The following is a 24123-nucleotide window of genomic DNA, read 5'->3' as shown; positions in this document are numbered from 1 at the left end:
AGTAGATAAAGCAAGTGAAGCAAATTTGATGTGCTCCACACATTATCTGAACCCACATTATTATACTGTCCGGAAGAATCAGCAGCTACTTCTTTGCCATCAAACCTTCAAGTAAAGCCATCTCAACAAAATAGTCACTCATTCATTACCTCTTCTCACTATCTGCATTACCCTTTCTTACTTCCAATTTTCACAACCCTTCCTTCTTTTCGGGTCAACCACTTTCTTTCCAACAATGCCAGTACTAGAAACCCTTGGTGGTGCTCTTTTTGGTGCTGTCCTTCAGGTGCTGTTTAACAAGCTGGATTCTCATCAAGTTTTGGATTACTTTCGTGGAAGAAAGCTCAATGAGAAGCTGCTGAAAAAGTTGAAGAGGAACCTGGTGTCTGTCAAAGCTCTGGTTGATGATGCAGAACAAAAGCAGTTCACTGATGCATCTGTGAAAGCATGGCTTGATGACGTCAGAGACGTGTTGCTTGATACCGAGGATCTGTTGGAGGAAATAGACTACGAATTCTCCAAAACTGAGTCAGAAGCTGAATCCCAGACCAGTGCTAGCAAGGTATGCGATTTTGAATCAAGGATCAAAGATGTCCTTGATGATCTAGATTCTCTTTTAGACCAAAAGGATGATCTAGGTTTGAAAAATGTTAGTGGTGTTGGGGTTGGATCAGGATCGGGTAGCAAAGTGTCACTGAAATTGCCATCCACATCTTTGGTGGTTGAAAGTGTTTTTTATGGCAGAGATGATGACAAAGATATGATCCTTAATTGGCTGACTTCTGACACAGATAATCATAACAAGATATCAATATTTGCGATTGTGGGGATGGGTGGGATGGGTAAGACCACGCTTGCCCAACATGTATATAACAACCCAAGGATGGAGGAGGAGGTTAAATTTGACATCAAAGTCTGGGTCTGTGTTTCGGATGATTTTGATGTTTTGATGTTAAGCAAAACAATTCTGAACAAAATCACTAAATCAAAAGATGACAGTGGAGACGACCTAGAAATGGTTCATGGAAGATTGAAAGAGAAGTTGTCGGGGAATAAATATCTTCTCGTTCTGGATGATGTTTGGAACGAAGATCGAGACCAATGGAAGGCTTTACAAACTCCTCTTAAATATGGGGCTAAGGGAAGTAAAATTCTTGTCACGACTCGCAGTAACAAGGTTGCTTCAATTGTGCAGTCAAACAAAGTACATGAACTAAAGCAATTACAAGAAGATCACAGCTGGCAAGTTTTCGCTCAGCATGCATTCCAAGATGATTATCCTAAGTTGAATGAGCAGCTGAAGGAGATTGGTATAAAGATAGTTGAGAAGTGCCAAGGGTTGCCTCTAGCCTTAGAAACAGTTGGATGTCTTCTACACACAAAGCCATCTGTTTCACAATGGGTAGGTGTATTGGAATGCAAGATATGGGAGTTGCCGATAGAAGACAGTAAAATCATCCCTGCTTTATTGTTGAGCTATTACCATCTTCCTTCTTATCTCAAGAGATGTTTCGCTTATTGTGCCTTATTCCCCAAAGATCACGAGTTTTACAAGGAGAGCTTAATTCAGTTATGGGTGGCTGAAAATTTTGTACAATGCTCTCAACAGAGTAATTCTCAAGAAGAAATTGGTGAACAATACTTCAATGATCTATTATCAAGGTCCTTCTTTCAACGATCCAGTCGAGAAAAGTGTTTTGTCATGCATGACCTTCTCAATGATTTGGCAAAATATGTTTGTGGGGACATCTGTTTCAGGTTAGAAGTTGATAAACCAGACAGTATATCAAAAGTCCGTCATTTTTCATTTGTACCCCAATACAATCAATATTTTGATGTGCACGGGAGTTTATATCATGCTAAAATGCTACGGACATTTATGCCCATGCCTGCACCAGCAAGTCGTATATTTACTTGGGGTTGTACGGAACTAGTAGATGAGTTGTTCTCCAAGTTTAAGTTTTTACGCATCTTATCTTTGTTTCATTGTGACCTGAAAGAGATGCCTGACTCTGTAGGCAATCTTAAGCATCTTCGTTCGTTAGACCTTTCCAATACTCTCATAAAAAAACTACCTGATTCAACGTGTTTTCTCTGTAACTTGCAAGTCTTGAAGCTGAATTGTTGTTACCGTTTGGAGGAGCTACCCTCAAATTTGCATAAACTCACCAATTTGCGTTGTCTTGAATTTATGCACACTAAAGTGAGAAAGATGCCAATGCATTTTGGAAAACTGAAGAATCTTCAGGTGTTGAGTTCGTTTTATGTTGGAAAGGGCACCGACAACTGCAGTATTCAACAGCTAGGGGAACTCAATCTTCATGGAAGCTTATCAATTGAGGAGCTGCAAAATATTGTGAATCCCTTGGATGCATTGGCAGCAGATTTGAAAAATAAAACTCATCTTCTGGATCTAAGGTTAGAATGGAATGAGGACCGGAACCTTGATGATTCAATAAAAGAAAGACAAGTACTAGAGAATCTGCAACCTCCAAGACATTTGGAGAAATTGTCAATCCGATACTACGGTGGTACTCAATTTCCTAGTTGGTTATCGGATAATTCATTATGTAATGTGCTGTCCTTAACCTTGACGAACTGTAAATATTTCCTATGTTTGCCTCCCCTTGGACTTTGGCCATTTCTAAAGGAGCTTTCAGTTGGAGGGCTTGATGGGATTGTGAGTATCAATGCTGATTTTTACGGGAGTAGCTCTTGTTCATTTACATCCTTGGAATCTTTGAAGTTCTCCCGTATGAAGGAATGGGAAGAATGGGAATGTAAAGGTGTGACAGGTGCTTTTCCACGTCTTCAACGTCTTTCTATAGTGGATTGTCCCAAGCTGAAAGGGCACTTGCCAGAGCAACTATGTCATTTAAATTATCTAAAGATCTCTGGGTGTGAACAACTTGTACCTTCTGCTCTCAGTGCCCCTGATATTCATCAATTATCCCTAGGAGACTGTGGAAAGCTGCAAATTGATCATCCGACAACTTTGAAAGAGCTTACCATTGAAGGTCACAACGTGGAGGCAACCTTACTGGAAGAGATTGGGCGCAATTACTCTTGTTCAAATAACAATATTCCCATGCACAGTTGCTATGATTTCCTTGTAAACTTGACCATCATCGGTGGCTGCGACTCTCTAACGACCATTCACTTAGATATGTTCACAATACTCAGGGAGCTTCGTATCTGGGAGTGTCCTAATCTACAGAGGATTTCACAGGGGCAGGCTCATAATCATCTCCAGCGTCTGAGTATGGGAGAGTGCCCCCAATTAGAATCATTGCCTGAAGGAATGCATGTCCTCCTTCCATCTCTTCAATCTCTCATGGTAAATGATTGTCCAAAAGTTGAAATGTTTCCCGAAGGAGGTTTGCCATCAAATTTAGAAAGAATAGGTCTCTATTGTGGTAGTTACAAACTTATGTCCTTATTGAAAAGTGCCTTGGGAGGCAATCACTCTCTATTAATCTTAGATATTGGAGGAGTGGTTGTTGAGTGTCTTCCTGACGAAGGTGTACTGCCACACTCTCTTCTTGCTCTAGAGATCAGGTACTGTCCAGATCTAAAAAGACTGGACTACAAAGGTCTCTGCCACCACTCCTCTCTCAAGGATTTGCGTCTTATTGACTGCCCCAGGCTCCAATGCTTACCAGAGGAGGGTCTGCCCAAATCCATTTCAACTTTGCGAATTATCAATTGTCCGTTGCTCAAACAACGTTGCCGGGAACCCGAAGGCGAAGACTGGCCAAAGATTGCTCACATTAAACACGTGTTGTTACATGGTAATGATGTTGATTAAGAATTATCGTCAAACTTCTACATGCTTCTTAACACATCAGCTTTTTTTTTTTTTTTTAGATATATCTAATACTTCCTCAGATCCAAATTATAAGATTATTTATAACAATTTATTTGTCTTTTTTTTATAAGATTATTTTTTAATTTTTAGATGTATTAATTATTTTTTTCTGTATATTTTTACTTAATTATTTTTTCTACAAACATTAATAAGAGTCAATATAGGTAGAGAGATAAAAAAAGATAATTTTAAAATAATAACTTTGTAGCTATTCATCAGGTGCTAATTCTCGGCGGTATCTTTGTAGCTTTTGAAATATGATATTGTTTATATTAAATATGAAAAGGCATTCAAAAATCATACTATGCATTGAAAACTCAGTCTTGCTTTGCAGAGGTTCCTATGATGTGGGTTGGGCTTCATTTTCTGTCTCTTCTCATCTTTTTTTGCTTGATGTTCTCATGTTACTTTTCCACATATCGGTTTTTCTGTTAATCACATGGTTAAATTATTCAGTGGTCCCTATCTTATTTTAAAATTTTCAGATAGGTTTCTAAACTAAAAAAATAATAATTAGGTCCCTGATCATGTAAGTTTTTAAATCGAGTCCCTAAGATTTTTAAAATTACCATAAACTGTCATTTTCTGGCAGTTTAAATCTGCGAGATTAATAACCAGAGACACCTACTATTTTAGTTTAGGGACTTACTTGAAAATTCCAAAATAATTTAGGAACCCACTGCATAATTTAACCTAATAACATCTTGTGTAGCTTTCTGTTTTCAAATGTTTCCTTAACTTCGAAGAAACTATAAAGAATCTTAAATGAAGCAACATTTTATCTTTTATTTTATTCATCTTAGATTCTTGAAATCTACTAATGTCCATTCTTCTCATCTAATTATTGAAATGCATTTATGATATCAGGTTGAAAGAGCTGTCAACCAGGAGCTATGTTAGTACAGGATTTCCAAATTGGTTTGTACTTTGAAGATTAATCAATATTGGGAGAGTAATAGTTTGTACGTCAAAAGTATCATCAGAAATTCCAGCCACTGAATGCCTCCAAATATTCTAGCTTTGAATAAGGTATGTACTCTGGTACATATAGTTACTTGTTTCTAATCAAATAGTTACTTGTTACATATAGTTACTCATCCCTATACTGCAATCTTGTTTATTGGAAATGTTTTACATTTTTACTCTCTAGATAGCATCTAATTGTAGCATAAGTGACACCTAATATTAATGGGGGAGGATGGCTTAACTTACACAGATCAGGGATGACTTTGAGTAAAAATCTACAAAAGTCTAATAGATGTTATATCCCAAGCATTAACAGATTAATACAATAAGATTTACTTTTGCATATGTATGCATCCACTTTCTTTCACAAACTAACTACTTTTGTCTATTCCTTTTTACGTGCAACAATTTCGAACATCATTGTGCTCCACCTTGTAGTTGAATTCTGTCAAAATACATTGTTTTATTTACTGGTCATGTTTGCTGATTACCAGGAAACTAGGAAATTGGTGAAGGTCGTCAAACTCAAATTTTCTTCTGTCCATGGAAAAGATACATTGCACGATGACCAATGTCCTACTGGTGCCTTTGAAACTCCTTGAGTGCAGGTGTTTAATGAGATGCAGATTAGCTACTTGCTATCCTGGGAGATGCATGCTTATTCTAAATTGTTTTAAACATTAGTTTATGTACAGCTAAATTTGTAACAGGATTATGGGCATTGCTTTTATCGGGAATTCACTGACTTATTAATTCCAGAGCTTACATCATGCAAGTACATTTCTAAAATTTCAAATTTGTTTTCTTCTAAAACTAATGATCGTGAATTCATGATACTTCTAACTTCTTTGGGGCTCTCTTCAGCTATCTGAATCCATGTAAATACTCTATAATTATTTTCTAAACCCAAATTTTATTCATGGGTGTAGACGTCTGAATTATTTGTCAGATAAGATATTTAACAGATGAATTTTGTTCCCAATTTTTTTTATAAAGAATTGTCGTCTAAAAAAGTGTTTATTTCATTTTTCTTTTATTGCAAAGCTTTTAAATTGTTAAATGTGATTTTAGGCCCTAAATTAAATCTAACTAGAAGAGCTCCACGAGCAATAAGCAATTTAATTTGTTGCATTATAAAAGTTTAAAACTTAAAACTAAACAGAAATGCATTTCATTAATTTGCATGATGTCATTTAGTTAATGAATCAAACCAAAAGCACCATTGGCTGCATGTAGTAAATCACTCTTTATCTTTGCAGTCTCGAACTTAATGCGTTAATCTTACGTCAATTGAAATCCTTGATATTTCTTTCATTTAATCATTCTGATTCTCAAGACCACATGACTAACTGTATCTCAACTTTTGTAGCACTATTTTTTTTAGCCTTCACCGTGGAACTTAGAAACATCATTGTCTCTTGGCATTTATTTTCTGCACTTCCACCATTCCATGCTGCACCTCCCATCGCATCCAGGAAAGCCCATTACAAAATGCAGTAAGAAGTATACGATGCAATAATGATGAAAGTGCACAATACATTGCCTTGGCTCTCTTGTTATATTATTTCTTTTTGTTTTGGCCCTTTACATAAATGGTTAGTATAAAAAAACAGCAACTTTCATGTAGCTGAAGTTTAAACAAAATTCACCAAATTAAACTATTTTACTTTTTTTTCATTTGTTTGTAAATAGTCTTTAATTTTTATTTTCTTCACTTCCATACTCTTAAAATGTAATAATTAGCTTTAATTTCTAAAAACATAAAATTCTTTTTATCCCAACTTCTCTTTAATGAAGGAAAACTCAAAATAAGAACTTTGCAAAAACATTACATTAAGTTAAACAAGAGCGTATTTTGTATTTTGTTATTGATTCCCGCTACCCACTTATATTCAATGTTTATTCTATTTGAATTTATTTTTTTTATTCTTAAGATAACCAGATATTAGGCATATCTATTATTAATGCAATGCATTTATAACACTATCATCCTTTCTTTGGTTAGAAACTAACATACAAAGACACCAATCATCATCAAAGTCAACATCCAATATTAGAGACAAGCATCAGAACACCCTACACAACTTAATGTTACTTGAACGAGCAATATTAATCTAGCACAACATAGATAGAAAGTTTAGAATAAAGTCAACTAGTAGAACTATATGTAGTACGCATATAAAATCACATCAATTTCTCCAGGCTACAACTCCAAACTCCCATTTTTTCATGATTTCTGCATGATGATAAGCACAAGGTGAGATTTTACCAAAAAAAAACAAAACAGAGAGAGACTCATAACATACACTTTACAATAAAAGATAAACATAAAAAGAACTAGTCTTCCAAATGAGGGCATCTCTAAAGTCAAACCTGCATTGGAAGGTACAATTTGAACTCTGGAGGGAGTTCCTCTTCAGAGTAGAGGCGGTCAGAGAAGTAAATCCTTCTCAGGCGACAGTTTGCATGGACCTGAACTCGCAGTGTCTCCACATAATTAGTACCATATGCTCTCTTGGTGAAATCAGCCAGGTTAAACTGGATTTGATTCCACCCCTCATCCATTCTCAGTGGCATAGTGCACATGTAGGGCTTTACCCGAGTGACAGCCTATTATGACATGAAAATAAGAGAACATGAAATCATTTGTAATCCATATTTGACAGTATTTCAAAAAGAAATGGGATCCATGTATTTCAGAAAACATATCAAGATTGTTTTAGCAAAAATGTTTGTTATAATTTTCCTAATCTTTTTATTTTTATAAACATCACAGTATACCTAAAGAATGACATTGGATGATAATAAGAACTATTTTAACACTAATATTCCCCAGTCTTACGGTGATTTAAAAATGAAAGATTGTACTTAATCTCAATGCAATTCTGCACATACAAACTAATCGAATGTAGATGCAGTCAAAAAATGTGAATTTCATCTGACTCGAGGAACATAACCAAGATTCTTCTTCTAAGACTTTCTAACTAAAAAATACAATGATCCAAAAATAGAATCATGCCAAAGCATTACTATTTAGAAAATCAAAGTTCTCTATAATATTAGGTACAAGCAAGCAGTCATGCACAAAATACATATGGAAGAAATTAAAATTCTGCAAGTTGTGGGTAAACCCATTAGACACAAAAACATGGGCAGACTTACACACTTGAAAATTTGAGGCTCCAAATCGTCGTCTGACATTCTTATCATCCAAAACTAGAATCTCAAATGTGAAATACTTCTTTAGATTCTTGACAATCAAAACCAAGAATGGAAGTTTTATACCAAGTGTTGCAGCTGGGGCAGCTGGGCACCTAATGTATGTGGACTGAATATTTGATCCAATTATTTCCAGTACATTGGATTGTATGTCTTCATCCTGTGGTCGTTTAACATGGCCATTCACAACTAAACAAAGTTCAAGAAAAATCAGTCACATAATATTTACCTTGAACATGAAAAAGATTGTTCTTATAATCAAACAAGCCACAAATATTCTAACTATGAGGCCAGCTTTCATGATTTTTCCATAGGAGGGCATTTGGGTTTTTCTGAATTTATAAGAGGATTACTCAGTTGTTTTTATCTGAAGGCATGCAAAATGGTAATACACAATTATGTAGCAGCATGAGACACCTGCCAAAGAAACAAGTACCAAACCCTATCTCCTGCCGGGCTATTACAGCCACTACCAGTACCCATTCGGGTTTGGCCAGACATTTTTATGGATTTCATTGGACTATTGGAGGGTTAACTAAGTCCAATGTAGTGGACACTATCATGGTTATAGTGTATAGATTCACTAAATATGCCCATTTTGTGGTTTTAAGTCACCCTTACTCAGCTAAGGAAGTGTCCGAAGTTTTACTAAAGAAGCTTTCAAACTGTATGGCTGCTCATCATCAATAGTCTCAGACAGGGACAGGCTCTTTCTTATCAGCTGATTTTGGACTTAGTTATTCAAGATGGAAGGTACCAAACTCAAATTTAGTTTGGCTTACCACCCTCAAGCTGATGGCCAAACTAAGGTTGTCAATAGATGCATAGAGATGTATTTGCAATGTTTAACAAGTTCAAAGCGTAAGCAATGGCCAACTGTCTCAGTTGGGCTGAGTATTGGTATAACACCAATAATCATGGCACCACTGCATGTACCTGGTTTCTTTTTCCCTTAATTTATAATACAGACGATTCATTCTTTTCCACTCTTTTTTCCCGATCATTCTATATGTTCTTGAGTAATTTGTTTACAGATCTAACCCAGTCTAAAAAGGGGTGGGTCCTAAATCCCTTCTATACTATTTAGAAGTCCCACAACTCCATCAACTGATGAGTGGGTTAACCATTTAATGACAGAACAGGATCAGATGTTGATGATCTCGAGCATAACTTGATGTTGGCCAAAAATACAATGAAATCATAAGGTGACAAGCATAGAAGGGGATGTATACTACCAATGTGGAGATTTAGTTAGGCAGGTTAATGAAAAGCTAGGTCCTAGGTTCTATGTAATTGAAGTTGCCTGCTAGCAGCTGTCTACTCCTGTTGATATTCAAGCATTGCTTACCTTTCTATCTGATGAGTGATGAATGGGAGCTTGAGATACAGCCTGACGCAGCAAAGGTGCTGGATTACAGAATCCATACAGAGGATCTCACCAAGGTCCTAATTAAATGACAGGACCTTCCTGACTTTGAAAATTCTTGGGAACATCTACAAGACTGCAAGAATAGTTATCAATATGGTGATTGTGGGCAAGAATAGTTATCAATTTGTCGGAATGCAGTGCTGAATCTGAATCTTCCCCAGAGGTTTCTTGCACCTTAGGGGACAATGATTCAACCACTGATGATGATTCATCTCACTCCTGTGGCTCTAAGTCATCACCGCAGCTAGACGACAATAAGGCTCCCACTCCTTGGGTCAATCTTTTCAAAGATAACAGAAGCCCTTCCAAAGGTTTTGGAATAAAGTTTTCCCCTCCACCCTCTGATGATGATGAAGTGTTGTTGGAAGAAACTGATTTGCAATCCCTGGAAGAGGCTTGGGGACATAGCCTTATTGGCTATGTGGCTGGTCGATTCCCAGGAAAGAAAGCTCTGCTGGATAAATAAATTATTTATATCAAATTTATATATTATAAATAAATTCACTACACTAAATTTACCTAAATATTTCGTGAAGCTAGCTAAACGAGAAGATGTCAATAAATCAAAGAAATTCAAATATCTTATATTTGATTCTGCAAACGTTTTTCGAACCAATCCACTCGATTAGAGTTAGTTATTAATTATTTGTATATTTGTCGAATGTATTCTCTTCATTCCATAATTCTGTTAGTGGGCACGTTTTCATGGCTCATATACATGTTAGATGTTAGGTTCCTTGAGTTTATTTATTCATAAGTTAGTCATTGAAATTGACTCACACACTAAAGTTGCTTAATATTTTTCATTACAAGTAAAGCAACTATGTACATAAATGAAACAAATATGCATGTATATAAGATGTTTGATAGGTTTAAATATATTTTTTAATTGTTGTATTTATTTTTTTAATAAATTTTTGTTTTACATTATGAAAATAATAATTTTATTTTTCATCATTGATATTTTATTTTATTCGTTGATAAATTATCGAAATTTATATTTATTCCATAATAAATTAGTCAATTCTTTTGTAATCCTGAAATGAATTTTTTTATCAGAAAAGAAATACAAAATTTACTAATTTATTAAAAATAAAAAATATCAAAAAAACCAAAACTAAAATTATTATTTTATTAAAAACTTAACACAAAAAAAAAATTATTAAAAAACAAACATAAAAATCATATATTTAATAACGGTAAAATCATATTTGAATCTATTTTGATATCTATAAACCAGGATATAGTTCCCGCATGACATGACATACATAGCTTACATTAATATTTTAATTTTAAAAATATAGTTCAAAATTTCGTTTCATAATAATATACTGTTTTCATATTTTTATAATGACTAAAAACTCCTCTATAGATTATTTGAAATATTATTTCACGATAATTATTTAAATTACTATTTTATCTAATAGGTAATTAATTTTTATTTCTCTCATGCCTTATATTTCAAAATATAGTCTACACTGTATATAATCAGTTATATATCTATAATAAATAATATTAATTATTTAGAAATATCATAGTTTAGATATAAAAAGCTCTTAATACAAGTTTAAAAAAGAATTTGTAAAAAATATTCGTAAAATTAAGTGATTAATCCGTGGGGTCACACAATAGTTGTTAAAAATATAACATGCGAAAAGAAAAAAGAAAAAAAACTTTTAGTCTTTTATAAATGTGAACAGAGTTTGCTCTTCTTTGTTCAGTTGTCCAATAGGTTCCTTTCACGATTTTGTCGGCACGTTAACATTATGTCTCAAATTATTGTTAAGTTAGCCACCCAAATTGACTAAAAGCACTAAAGTTGCTACATATTTCATTGGAGTAGATAAAGGAAGTAAAGCAGATTTGATGTGCTCCATACATTATCTGAACCCACATTATTATGCTGTCGGGAAGAATCAACAGCTACTTCTTTGCCATCAAACCTTCAAGTAAAGCCATCTCAACAAAATAGTCACTCATTCATTACCTCTTCTCACTATCTGCATTACCCTTTCTTACTTCCAATTTTCACAACCCTTTCTTCTTTTCTGTTCAACCACTTTCTTTCCAACCATGCCAGTACTAGAAACCCTTGGTGGTGCTCTTTTTGGTGCTGTCCTTCAGGTGCTGTTTAACAAGCTGGATTCTCATCAAGTTTTGGATTACTTTCGTGGAAGAAAGCTCAATGAGAAACTGCTGAAAAAGTTGAAGAGGAACCTGGTGTCTGTCAAAGCTCTGGTTGATGATGCAGAACAAAAGCAGTTCACTGATGCATGTGTGAAAGCATGGCTTGATGACGTCAGAGACGTGTTGCTTGATACCGAGGATCTGTTGGAGGAAATAGACTACGAATTCTCCAAAACTGAGTCGGAAGCTGAATCCCAGACCAGTGCTAGCAAGGTATGCGATTTTGAATCAAGGATCAAAGATGTCCTTGATGATCTAGATTCTCTTTTAGACCAAAAGGATGATCTAGGTTTGAAAAATGTTAGTGGTGTTGGGGTTGGATCAGGATCGGGTAGCAAAGTGTCACAGAAATTGCCATCCACATCTTTGGTGGTTGAAAGTGTTTTTTATGGCAGAGATGATGACAAAGATATGATCCTTAATTGGCTGACTTCTGACACAGATAATCATAACAAGATATCAATATTTGCGATTGTGGGAATGGGTGGGATGGGTAAGACCACTCTTGCCCAACATGTATATAACAACCCAAGGATTGAGGAGGAGGCTAAATTTGACCTCAAAGTCTGGGTCTGTGTTTCGGATGACTTTGATGTTTTGATGTTAAGCAAAACAATTCTGAACAAAATCACTAAATCAAAAGATGACAGTGGAGACGACCTAGAAATGGTTCATGGAAGATTGAAAGAGAAGTTGTCGGGGAATAAATATCTTCTCGTTCTGGATGATGTTTGGAACGAAGATCGAGACCAATGGAAGGCTTTACAAACTCCACTTAAATATGGGGCTAAGGGAAGTAAAATTCTTGTCACGACTCGCAGTAACAAGGTTGCTTCAATCGTGCAGTCAAACAAAGTACATGAACTAAAGCAATTACAAGAAGATCACAGCTGGCAAGTTTTCGCTCAGCATGCATTCCAAGATGATTATCCTAAGTTGAATGAGCAGCTGAAGGAGATTGGTATAAAGATAGTTGAGAAGTGCCAAGGGTTGCCTCTAGCCTTGGAAACAGTTGGATGTCTTTTACACACAAAGCCATCTGTTTCACAATGGGTAGGTGTATTGGAATGCAGGATATGGGAGTTGACGATAAAAGACAGTAAAATCATCCCTGCTTTATTGTTGAGCTATTACCATCTTCCTTCTTATCTCAAGAGATGTTTCGCTTATTGTGCCTTATTCCCCAAACATCACGAGTTTTACAAGGAGAGCTTAATTCAGTTATGGGTGGCTGAAAATTTTGTACAATTCTCTCAAGAGAGTACTCCTCAAGAAGAAATTGGTGAACAATACTTCGATGATCTATTATCAATGTCCTTCTTTCAACGATCAAGTGGAGAAAACTGTTTTGTCATGCATGACCTTCTCAATGATTTGGCAAAATATGTTTATGGGGACATCTGTTTCAGGTTAGAAGTTGATAAACCAGAAAGTATATCAAAAGTCCGTCATTTTTCATTTGTACCCGAATACGATCAATATTTTGATTTGCACGGGAGTTTATATCATGCTAAAATGCTACGGACATTTATGCCCATGCCTGCACCAGCAAGTCGTATATTTACTTGGGGTGGTAGGGAACTAGTAGATGAGTTGTTCTCCAAGTTTAAGTTCTTACGCATCTTATCTTTGTATCATTGTGACCTGAAAGAGATGCCTGACTCTGTAGGCAATCTTAAGCATCTTCGTTCGTTAGACCTTTGCTATACTGACATAAAAAAACTACCTGACTCAACGTGTTTTCTCTGTAACTTGCAAGTCTTGAAGCTGAATTGTTGTTACCGTTTGGAGGAGCTACCCTCAAATTTGCATAAACTCACCAATTTGCGCTGTCTTGAATTTATTTACACTAAAGTGAGAAAGATGCCAATGCATATTGGAAAACTGAAGAGTCTTCAGGTGTTGAGTTCGTTTTATGTTGGAAAGGGCAGCGACAACTGCAGTATTCAACAGCTAGGGGAACTCAATCTTCATGGAAGGCTACTAATTTGGGAGCTGCAAAATATTTTGAATCCCTTGGATGCATTGGCCGCAGATTTGAAAAATAAAACTCATCTTCTGGATCTAGAGTTAGAATGGAATGAGGACCGGAACCTTGATGATTCAATAAAAGAAAGACAAGTACTTGAGAATCTACAACCTTCAAGACATTTGGAGAAATTGTCAATCCGTAACTACAGTGGTACTCAATTTGCTAGTTGGTTATCGGATAATTCATCATGTAATGTGGTGTCCTTAAGCTTGAAGAACTGTAAATATTGCCTATGTTTGCCTCCCCTTGGACTTTTGCCATTTCTGAAGGAGCTTTCGATTGACGGGCTTGATGGGATTGTGAGTATTAATGCTGATTTTTTCGGTAGTAGCTCTTGTTCATTTACATCCTTGGAATCTTTGAAGTTCTCCAATATGAAGGAATGGGAAGAATGGGAATGTAAAGGTGTGACAGGTTCTTTTCCACGTCTTCAACGTCTTTATATAGAGGATTGTCCCAAGCTGAAAGGGCACTTGCCAGAGCAACTATGTCATTTAAATGATCTAAAGATTTCTGGGTGTGAACAACTTGTACCTTCTGCTCTCAGTGCCCCTGATATTCATCAATTATCCCTAGGAGACTGTGGAAAGCTGCAAATTGATCATCCGACAACTTTGAAACAGCTTGCCATTACAGGCCACAACGTGGAGGCAGCCTTACTGGAAGAGATTGGACGCAATTACTCTTGTTCAAATAACAATATTCCCATGCACAGTTGCTATGATTTCCTTCTAACCTTGCGCATCAATGGTGGCTGCGACTCTTTAACGACCTTTCCGCTAGATATGTTCACAATACTCAGGGAGCTTTGTATCTGGAAGTGCCCTAATCTACAGAGGATTTTGCATGGGCAGGCTCATAATCATCTCAAGACTCTGGGTATCGGATTGTGCCCCCAATTAGAATCATTGCCTGAAGGAATGCATGTCCTCCTTCCATCTCTTCAATCTCTCATGGTAAATGATTGTCCAAAAGTTGAAATGTTTCCCGAAGGAGGTTTGCCATCAAATTTAGAAAGAATAGGTCTCTATTGTGGTAGTTACAAACTTATGTCCTTATTGAAAAGTGCCTTGGGAGGCAATCACTCTCTATTAATCTTAGATATTGGAGGAGTGGTTGTTGAGTGTCTTCCTGACGAAGGTGTACTGCCACACTCTCTTGTTATTCTATTGATCAGGTACTGTCCAGATCTAAAAAGACTGGACTACAAAGGTCTCTGCCACCTCTCCTCTCTCAAGATATTGCATCTTCAAGACTGCCCCAGGCTCCAATGCTTACCAGAGGAGGGTCTGCCCAAATCCATTTCAACTTTGCACATTAGCAATTGTCCGTTGCTCAAACAACGTTGCCGGAAACCCCAAGGCGAAGACTGGCCAAAGATTGCTCACATTAAAGACGTGTTTTTTTTATAAGGTAGTGAGGTTGATTATAAAGAATTGTGGTGAAAGTTGTAGAATTGCTCACGTTAAAGGCCTGTTGTTATTAGGCGAAGAAGACTGGTGAAGAGTTTAGATGTATTAATTATTTTTTTCTTGTATATTTTTATTTAATTATTTTCTCAACAAATATTAATGAGAGACAATTAAATAGGTATACAGATAAAAAAAAAAGATAATTTTAAAATAATAACTTTGTAGCTCTTCATCAGGTGCTAATTCTCGGCAGTATCTCTGTAGCTTTTAAAATATGATATTGTTTATATTAAATATGAAAAGGCATTCAAAAATCATACTATGCACTGAAAACTTAGTCTTGCTTTGCAGAGCTTCCTATGATGTGGGTTGGGCTTCATTCTCTGTCTCTTCTCATCTTTTTAGGCTTAATTTTCTCATGTTACTTTTCTCAACAATGTATTACATGGTTAAATTATTCGGTGGTTCCTTATATTATTTTAAAATTTTCAAGTACGTTTCTAAACTAAAAATAATAATAATTAGGTCCTTGATCATGTAAGTTTTTTGATCGAGCCCCTAAGATTTTTTAAATTACCATAAACTGTCATTTTCTGGCAGTTTCAATCTGCCAGATTTTTAAAATTACTTTTGCATATGTATGCATCCACTTTCTTTCACAAACTAACTCCTTTTGTCTATTCCTTTTTACGTGCAACAAATTCTAACATCATTGTGCTCCACCTTGTAGTTGAATTCTGTCAAAATACATTGTTTTAATTACTGGTCATGTTTGCTGATTACCAGGATAAAACTAGGAAATTGGCGAAGATCGTCAAACTCAAATTTTCTTGTGTCCATGGAAAAGATACATTGCTCGATGACCAATGTCCTACTGGTGCCTTTGAAAGTCCTTGAGTGCAGGTGGTTAATGAGATGCAGATTAGCTATTTGCTATCCTGGGAGATGCATGCTTATTCTACATTGTTTTCAACATTAGTTTATGTACAGCTAATTTTGTAACAGGATTATGGGCATTGCTTTTATTGGGAATTCACTGACTTATTAATTCCAGAGGTTACATCATGCAAGTACATTTCTAAAATTTCAAATTTGTTTTCTTCTAAAACTAATCATCGTGAAATCATGATACTTTTAACTTCTTTGGGGCTCTCTTCAGCTATCTGAATCCATGTAAATACTCTATGATTATTTTCTAAACCAAAATTTTATTCATGGTTGTAGACGTCTGAAGTATTTGTCAGATAAGATATTTTACAGATGAATTTCGTTCCCATTTTTTTTTATAAAGAATTGTCGTCTAAAAAAGTATTTATTTCATTTTTCTTTTATTGCAAAGCTTTGAAATTGTTAAATGTGATTTTAGGCCCTAAATTAAATCCAACTAGAAGAGCTCCACGAGCAATAGGCAATTTAATTTGTTGCATTATAAAAGTTTAAAACTTAAAAGTAAACAGAAATGCATTTCATTAATTTGCATGATGTCATTTAGCTAATGAATCAAACCAAAAGTACCATTGGCTGCATGTAGTAAATCACTCTTTTTCTTTGCAGTCTCGAACTTAATGCGTTAATCTTACATCAATTGAAATCCTTGATATTTCTTTCATTTAATCATTTTCATTCTCAGTAGCACATGACTAACCATATCTCAACTTTTGTAGCACTATTTTTTTTAGCCTTCACCCTGGAACTTAGAAACATCATTGTCTCTTGGCATTTATTTTCTGCACTTCCGCCATTACATCCTGCACCTCCCATCGCATCCAAGAAGCCAATTACAAAATGCAATAATGATGAAAGTGTACAATACAAAAGTCTTAATTGGCTCTCTTGTTATGTATTTCTTTTTGTTTTGGCCCTTTACATAAATGATTAATATAAAAAAAAAAAACAACAACTTTCATGTAGCTTAAGTTTTAACAAAAATCACCAAATTAACTATTTTACTTTTTTTTTCATTTTTTTTGTAAATAGTCTTTAATTTTTATTTTCTTAACTTCTATACTCTTAAAATGTAATAATTAGCTTTAATTTTTAAAAACATAAAATTGTTTTTATCCCAACTTCTCTTTAAAGAAGGAAAACTCAAAATAAGAACTTTGCAAAAACATTACATTAAGTTAAACAAGAACGTATTTTGTATTTTGTTATTGATTCCCGCTACCCACTTATATTCAATGTTTGTTCTATTTGAATTTATTTTTTTTATTCTTAAGATAACCAGATATTAGGCATATCTATTATTAATGCAATGCATTTATAACACTATCATCCTTTCTTTGGTTAGAAACTAACATACAAAGACATGAATCATCATCAAAGTCAACTTCCAATATTAGAGACAAGCATCAGAACACAACTTAATGTTACTGGAACGAGCAATATTAATCTAGCACAACATAGATACAAAGTTTAGAATAAAGTCAACTAGTATAACTATATGTAGTACACATATAAAATCACATCAATTTCTCCAGGCTACAACTCCAAACTCCCATTTTTTCATGATTTCTGCATGATGATAAGCACAAGGTGAGATTTTACCAAAAAAAAAAACAAAACAGAGAGAGACTCATAACATACACTTTACAATAAAAGATAAACATAAAAAGAACTAGTCATCCAAATGAGGGCATCTCTAAAGTCTAACCTGCATTGGAAGGTACAATTTGAACTCTGGAGGGAGTTCCTCTTCAGAGTAGAGGCGGTCAGAGAAGTAAATCCTTCTCAGGCGACAGTTTGCATGTGCCTGAACTCGCAGTGTCTCCACATAATTAGTACCATATGCTCTCTTGGTGAAATCAGCCAGGTTAAACTGGATTTGATTCCACCCCTCATCCATTCTCAGTGGCATAGTGCACATGTAGGGCTTTACCCGAGTGACAGCCTATTATGACATGAAAATAAGAGAACATGAAATCATTTGTAATCCATATTTGACAGTATTTCAAAAAGAAATGGGATCCATGTATTTCAGAAAACATATCAAGATTGTTTTAGCAAAAATGTTTGTTATAATTTTCCTAATCTTTTTATTTTTATAAACATCACAGTATACCTAAAGAATGACATTGGATGATAATAAGAACTATTTTAACACTAATATTCCCCAGTCTTACGGTGATTTAAAAATGAAAGATTGTACTTAATCTCAATGCAATTCAGCAGATACAAACTAATCGAATGTAGATGCAGTAAAAAAATGTGAATTTCATCAGACCTGAGGAACATAACCAAGATTCTTCTTCTAAGACTTTCTAACTAAAAAATACAACGATCCAAAAATAGAATCATGCCAAAGCATTACTATTTAGAAAATCAAAGTTCTCTATAATATTAGGTACAAGCAAGCAGTCATGCACAAAATACATATAAAACTTCGTACCCCATTGCCCGGAGGCTCTTCGCTATGCGAAGGTATGGGGGAGGGATGTTGTACGCAGCCTTACCCTTGCATATGCAAAGAGACTGTTCATGACCAACAAGTCACCAAGGCACAACTTTACCGCTGCACAAAATACATATGGAAGAAATTAAAATTCAGCAAATTGTGGGTAAACCCATTAGACACAAAAACATGGGTAGACTTACACACTTGAAAATTTGAGGCTCGAAATTGTCGTCTGACATTCTTATCATCCAAAACTTGAATCTCAAATGTGAAATACTTCTTTAGATTCTTGACAATCAAAACCAAGAATGGAAGTTTTATACCAAGTGTTGCAGCTGGGTCAGCTGGGCACGTAATGTATGTGGACTGAATATTTGATCAAATTATTTCCAGTACATTGGATTGTATGTCTTCGTCCTGTGGTCGTTTAACATGGCCATTCACAACTAAACAAAGTTCAAGAAAAATCAGTCACATAATATTTACCTTGAACATGAAAAAGATTGTTCTTATAATCAAACAAGCCACAAATATGCTAACTATGAGGTCAGCTTTCATGATTTTTCCATAGGAGGGCATTTGGGTTTTTCAGAATTTATAAGAGGATTACTCGGTTGTTTTTATCTGAAGGCATGCAAAATGGTAATACACAATTATGTAGCAGCATGAGACACCTGCCAAAGAAACAAGTACCAAGCCCTATCTGCCGGGCTATTACAGCCACTACCAATACCCATTCGGGTTTGGCCAGACATTTTCATAAATGTGAATGGTAGTAGATGTGGATTGAATATACATTACAGTAACTAGAACGACAGTTTTGCTGAATATAGAATGTGATTTTTCAACCTCCAAGTAAATGGTAGTTAATTTTATATTAATTAATTTTATTTTAATATTAGTATAGTATTTACAAATATAAAAGAAAAAATAATATCGAACAAATGACCCTACAAATTTTACATGACTACACATGCAGTTTTTTGGACTTCAAAATCGCGCACATAGAAGATAAACACCGTAAAGTAAACATAGGAAGACACAACTATGACACAAAGATATAACCATAAATGTTTCGAAAACACAACAAAAAAAAATGTAGCCAAACAGTCCCGCCACAAGTAAGCGAATCAGCAAAAAAAGTACATAAACATCGTAAAGTAAACAAACCAAGACCCCACAAAGCCGTAGTCATGCAGTTTTTGACTTCAAAATCATAGCATAATCCAAAAACGCAATATACCAAATAACAAATAAGGAAATCACAAAGTATATATACACGAACAAGATAAGCAGCGTAAAGTAAACAAAAAAAGCAACACACGACGAACCTGTACTGATGCAGAGCTAACCTGAAAATGACAGCATAACAAAAATATAGCAAAATAACAAATAAAAAATTACGATCACAGCAAGCCATCTTGGCCAAAAACAAAAGGCAGATGCAAATAGGGTTAGTGGTCACAGCAAGCCATCTCTGTTCTTCGCACACCTCTCTTCTCAATCCCCCTTTTTCATTTTCCACTTCAGGCTTTAAAAAAGACTTTTTGTCCTCGAAGGCGCGCTTAGAGCGAGTAAGTGAATTTTGGCTTAACAAGCTAGGCGCGCTAAGCATCAGAAAAGACAAACGACTCGCTAGGCGAGCTGATGACGCGTTGGGCGCGTGCTTGCATGGCAGTTTCCCTTCAAGATTCCTCTAACTCGTTAAGCGAGCTAATGTCTCGCTTAACGAATGATACTCGCTAAATGCATGGGCCTCGCTTAGCGAGACACTAACTGCTGCACCTTCCAATTTTCCCCATTTTTACTTGAAATTGAAATGGAAATTGCATTAATTTCATGTGGAGAGTATCTACTGAGCAAATATTAAACTAAACAAGCAATTATTTACAATCCTACAAAAATAACCAAAAATTGGGGAAAAGATAAACATTTTCTAAAACATTTCTATACAAAAGTTAGTTATAGATGATGACTAACAATAATGAAAATGGCAAAACAAACCCCACATCCACAAGCTTCTTCAAAGACTATCAAAGGTTCAAAGCCAACATCTGAAGGACAATCTTCTCAAAAAAACTATCAAAAGTGCACAACCAGTACCTATGCCACAAGCTTGATCAAACATTGCCAAACGTGCAAAGTCAAGACTTCATGCACAAGCTTCATCAAACACTATAAAGCGTGCAAAGTTAGGACCTCAAGCACAAGCTTCATCAAAGACTATCAAAAGTGCACAACCAACACCTAAGCCATAAGCTTCATCAAAGATTGTCAAAAGTGCCAAGTCTGCACCACCACCAGCTTCTCAATCACAACCTGTTACACATATGTCTTTGAGGATTGAAAAGTCCACCAACTTGGTGAGATTTCAAGTGATGGTGAACATTATGTTGTATGTGACATTAATTTTGTTAGTTTATTTTTGTAAGAAAATTTTGTTTTATTGGGCGAGGCAATAACTAACAAAAAAGTCAAGTGATTTGAAAGATCAATACCTGTTGCATGAATAGCCCCTAAGGGGATCCAAAGTCTGAAAAAGTTAATTTATTATTGATGTAATTCAAAGGAAAATAATGCAATCGACAAGATTGACTGAATTATGTACGAGATTAGCTTTTCCAACACAAGCAACATCTGGTATTGTCGCTAGTCTTGACAAGGTTGTTTTTTTAATTTGGTTTAACAATCTTATTTGATTGAACCCTTCTCCTTGATATAACAATGTTCAATACTTATAAACTTTTGATTTTTAGGTTGCTCAACAAGTAGGAGATAGAAGGGTTGTGGATAAGGTCAAAGTTGTTAGACCACCTAAACTAGTGACAAGAAGCAAAGTCAAAAGTAGGAACCGTGTGTATCAAGAAGTTAGTAGCCTTCCTGTTGGACAATAAGGAACACCCAAGAAGTAGTAAGGGTTCATAAGTGAAAATTTTGAGACCATCATTGGAGACTTATTTTTTGGATGGCTGATTGTTTATCGATGTAATTAGGCCTTTTTGGTTGGCTTTTTTTTAATCTATACCACATTAGCCAAAGTTGCCTTTTGGTTTAATGTTGCGGGCTTTGAGATCATGTCCAATACTCTTTACTTAATAATTACATTGTTTAATGTTAAGTAATATAGTTCTAAATTGTTAAGTACTCTTATTTTGTAACTATGACAAGTTTGTTATTGTCATTGTTATTAGACTATAATTCTACATTTTGATAGAAATCTCTTACAAAACGTTTCAAATATTAAGGACCCATCACAATCATTTTTTTTTATTATGAAGCAAATATATATTAGGAATAAAAAATATATTTAAGTTAAATTTATATATTAGAAATAGATTGATCACACTAAATTTGCTTAAATATTTCATGAAGCCAACTAAACGAGAATATGTCGATAAATCAAATAAATCCAAATGCGTATCTTATATTTGATTCTCCAAACGTTTTTCATAACCAAACCCCTTGATTAGAGTTAGTTATTATTTGTATATTTGTCAAATGTATTCTCTTTATTCCATAATTCTATCTGTTGACACGTTTTCATAGCTCATATACATGTTAGATGTTAGGTTCCTTGGGTTTATTTATTGATAAGTTAACCATCGAAATTGACTCATGCACTAAAGTTGCTTAATATTTTTTTATTAAAGTTAATATGCAGAGTAAATCAAGAATATACATAAATGAAACAAATCTGCATGCATATAAGATATTTGGTAGGTTTAAATATGTTTTTTAATCTTTAATAAATATTTGATTTTTGTATTTGTTTTTTTAGAAATTTTATTTTATTTTGAGTATTTAATAAAATAATAATTTTATTTTTATTGTTAATATTTTGTTTTAATATATGATAAATTAACGAATTTTATGTTTATTTTTTGATAAATTAGTCAATTTTATTTTAGTCTCGACTAATAATAAATATTTTTTTTATCAAAAAATAAATATAAAATTTGTTAATTATTGATAGGTTTAAATATGTATTTTAATCTTTAATAAATATTTGATTTTTGTGTTTATTTTTTTTTATAAATTTTGTTTTACTTTGATTTTTTAATAAAATAATAATTTTATTTTTATTGTTAATTTTTTTTAGTCTTTGATAAATTAATTTTATTCTTTGATAAATTAGTTAATTTTATTTTAGTCTCGACTAATAATAAATAAATTTTTTAATAAGAAAATAAATACAAAATTTATTAATTTAACAGAAAATAAAAAAAGATATTAATGATTAAAAATATGATTATTTTATTAAAAATTTAATGTAAAACAAAAATTTATTAAAAAACATGAAAATCATATATCTATTAATAATTAAAAATATATTTTAGTCTATTTCATATTTTATAGCATTATCCATAAATTAGGATATAGTTGCTGGACGACATGCATAGCTTACATTAATATTTTAATTTAAAAAATATAGTTCAAAATTTCGTTAGAGTAGATAAAGGAAGTAAAGCAAATTTGATGTTGGCCACCGAAATTGACTAAAAGCTCTAAAATTACTAATATTTCATTGCAGTAGATAAAGTAAAGCAAATTTGATGCGCTCCACACATTATCCGAACCTACAAAAATTGCAATTTAATAGAACCTCAGAACAATGTTATTGTTAATCTTTTATTTTATTCGTTTTAATTTAATTTAATTAAAATGTGATATCATATAAAACACACATTAATATCTTATTTCATGAAGCCATCTAAACGAAAAAATGTGAATAAATTAAATCAAAGAAATTCAAATGAGTATGTTATATTTGATTCTGTAAACGTTTCGGAAATCATATCACTTTATTAGAGTTAATTATTATTTATATATTTATTGAATGTATTCTCTTTATTTCATAATTATATTATTTAACACATTCTCATCATGACTCGTATATATTTTAGATGTTAGATTTCTTGGATTTATTTATTGATAAGTTAGCCATCAAAATTGACTCATATACTAAACTTGTTTAATATTTTTTATTATGATCAATAATAATGAAACAAATCTGCATGTATATAAGATTTTTGATAGATTTAAATAAATTTTTAATTTTTGATAAATATTTAATTTTTATATTTATTTTTTAATAATTTTTTTACGTTGAATCTCAGTTAAAATAATAGTTTTATTTTTTATCATTAATATTTTATTTTATTCTCTAATAAATTAATCAACTTTATATCTGTTTCATGATAAATTAGTCAATTGTTGTTGTAATCTTGATTAATAATAAATGAATTTTATTTTATTAAAAAATAAAATACAAAATTTATTAACATATTAAAAATAAAAAAATATCAAAGATAAAAAATAAATTAATATTTTAATAAAAATTCAACACAAAATAAAATTTATTGAAAGACAAACAAAAAAATCATATATTTATTAACGATAAAATCATATTTAAGTCTATTTGATATCTATAAATCAGGATATAGTCCCGCATGACATGCATAGCTTGCATTAATATTTTAATTTAAAAAATATACTTCAAAATTTCTTTTCATTATAATATACTGTTTTTATTTTTTTTATAATGACTAAAAACGGTTACTATAGATTATTTGAAATATTATTTCACAATAATTATTTAAATTACTATTTTATCTA

The 24123-nt window shown here is 33.5% G+C and overlaps 4 protein-coding genes across 4 annotated transcripts in view; 2 read left to right on the top strand and 2 right to left on the bottom strand.

Moving 5' to 3' along the window:
* LOC114377448 (putative disease resistance protein At3g14460) lies at window positions 1-5683 on the top strand. Its single transcript, XM_028335957.1, has 3 exons — window positions 1-3791; window positions 4736-4897; window positions 5329-5683. The coding sequence occupies exons 1-2, from the start codon at window positions 236-238 to the stop codon at window positions 4738-4740; spliced, it is 3561 nt and encodes a 1186-aa protein (XP_028191758.1). The 5' UTR covers window positions 1-235; the 3' UTR covers window positions 4741-4897; window positions 5329-5683.
* A 1125-nt stretch (window positions 5684-6808) lies between these two features.
* Window positions 6809-24123, bottom strand: part of LOC114376524 (cilia- and flagella-associated protein 20-like) — a 28965-nt gene continuing 11650 nt past the window's right edge. Inside the window, exons 2-4 of the mRNA XM_028334687.1 lie at window positions 8001-8242; window positions 7208-7444; window positions 6809-7070 (exon numbers count right to left, since the gene is read on the bottom strand). Coding sequence (XP_028190488.1) covers window positions 7062-7070; window positions 7208-7444; window positions 8001-8242 — 488 coding nt within the window. The 3' untranslated portion in view covers window positions 6809-7061. The remainder of the gene's footprint in view (window positions 7071-7207; window positions 7445-8000; window positions 8243-24123) is intronic.
* On the top strand, window positions 11331-16288 carry LOC114376521 (putative disease resistance RPP13-like protein 1). Its single transcript, XM_028334683.1, has 2 exons — window positions 11331-15114; window positions 15900-16288. Exon 1 carries the CDS (start codon window positions 11556-11558, stop codon window positions 15111-15113), a length of 3558 nt encoding a protein of 1185 aa, XP_028190484.1. The 5' UTR covers window positions 11331-11555; the 3' UTR covers window position 15114; window positions 15900-16288.
* On the bottom strand, window positions 17423-18895 carry LOC114376526 (cilia- and flagella-associated protein 20-like). The gene is made up of 3 exons (XM_028334689.1): window positions 18708-18895; window positions 17767-18003; window positions 17423-17627 (listed from the first exon to the last, which is right to left on the bottom strand). Exons 1-3 carry the CDS (start codon window positions 18753-18755, stop codon window positions 17619-17621), a joined length of 294 nt encoding a protein of 97 aa, XP_028190490.1. The 5' UTR covers window positions 18756-18895; the 3' UTR covers window positions 17423-17618.

This window comes from Glycine soja, chromosome 11 (assembly GCF_004193775.1).
Source record: "Glycine soja cultivar W05 chromosome 11, ASM419377v2, whole genome shotgun sequence".
Taxonomy (NCBI): Eukaryota; Viridiplantae; Streptophyta; class Magnoliopsida; order Fabales; family Fabaceae; genus Glycine; species Glycine soja.
This window is presented reverse-complemented; position numbering and strand designations above follow the sequence as displayed.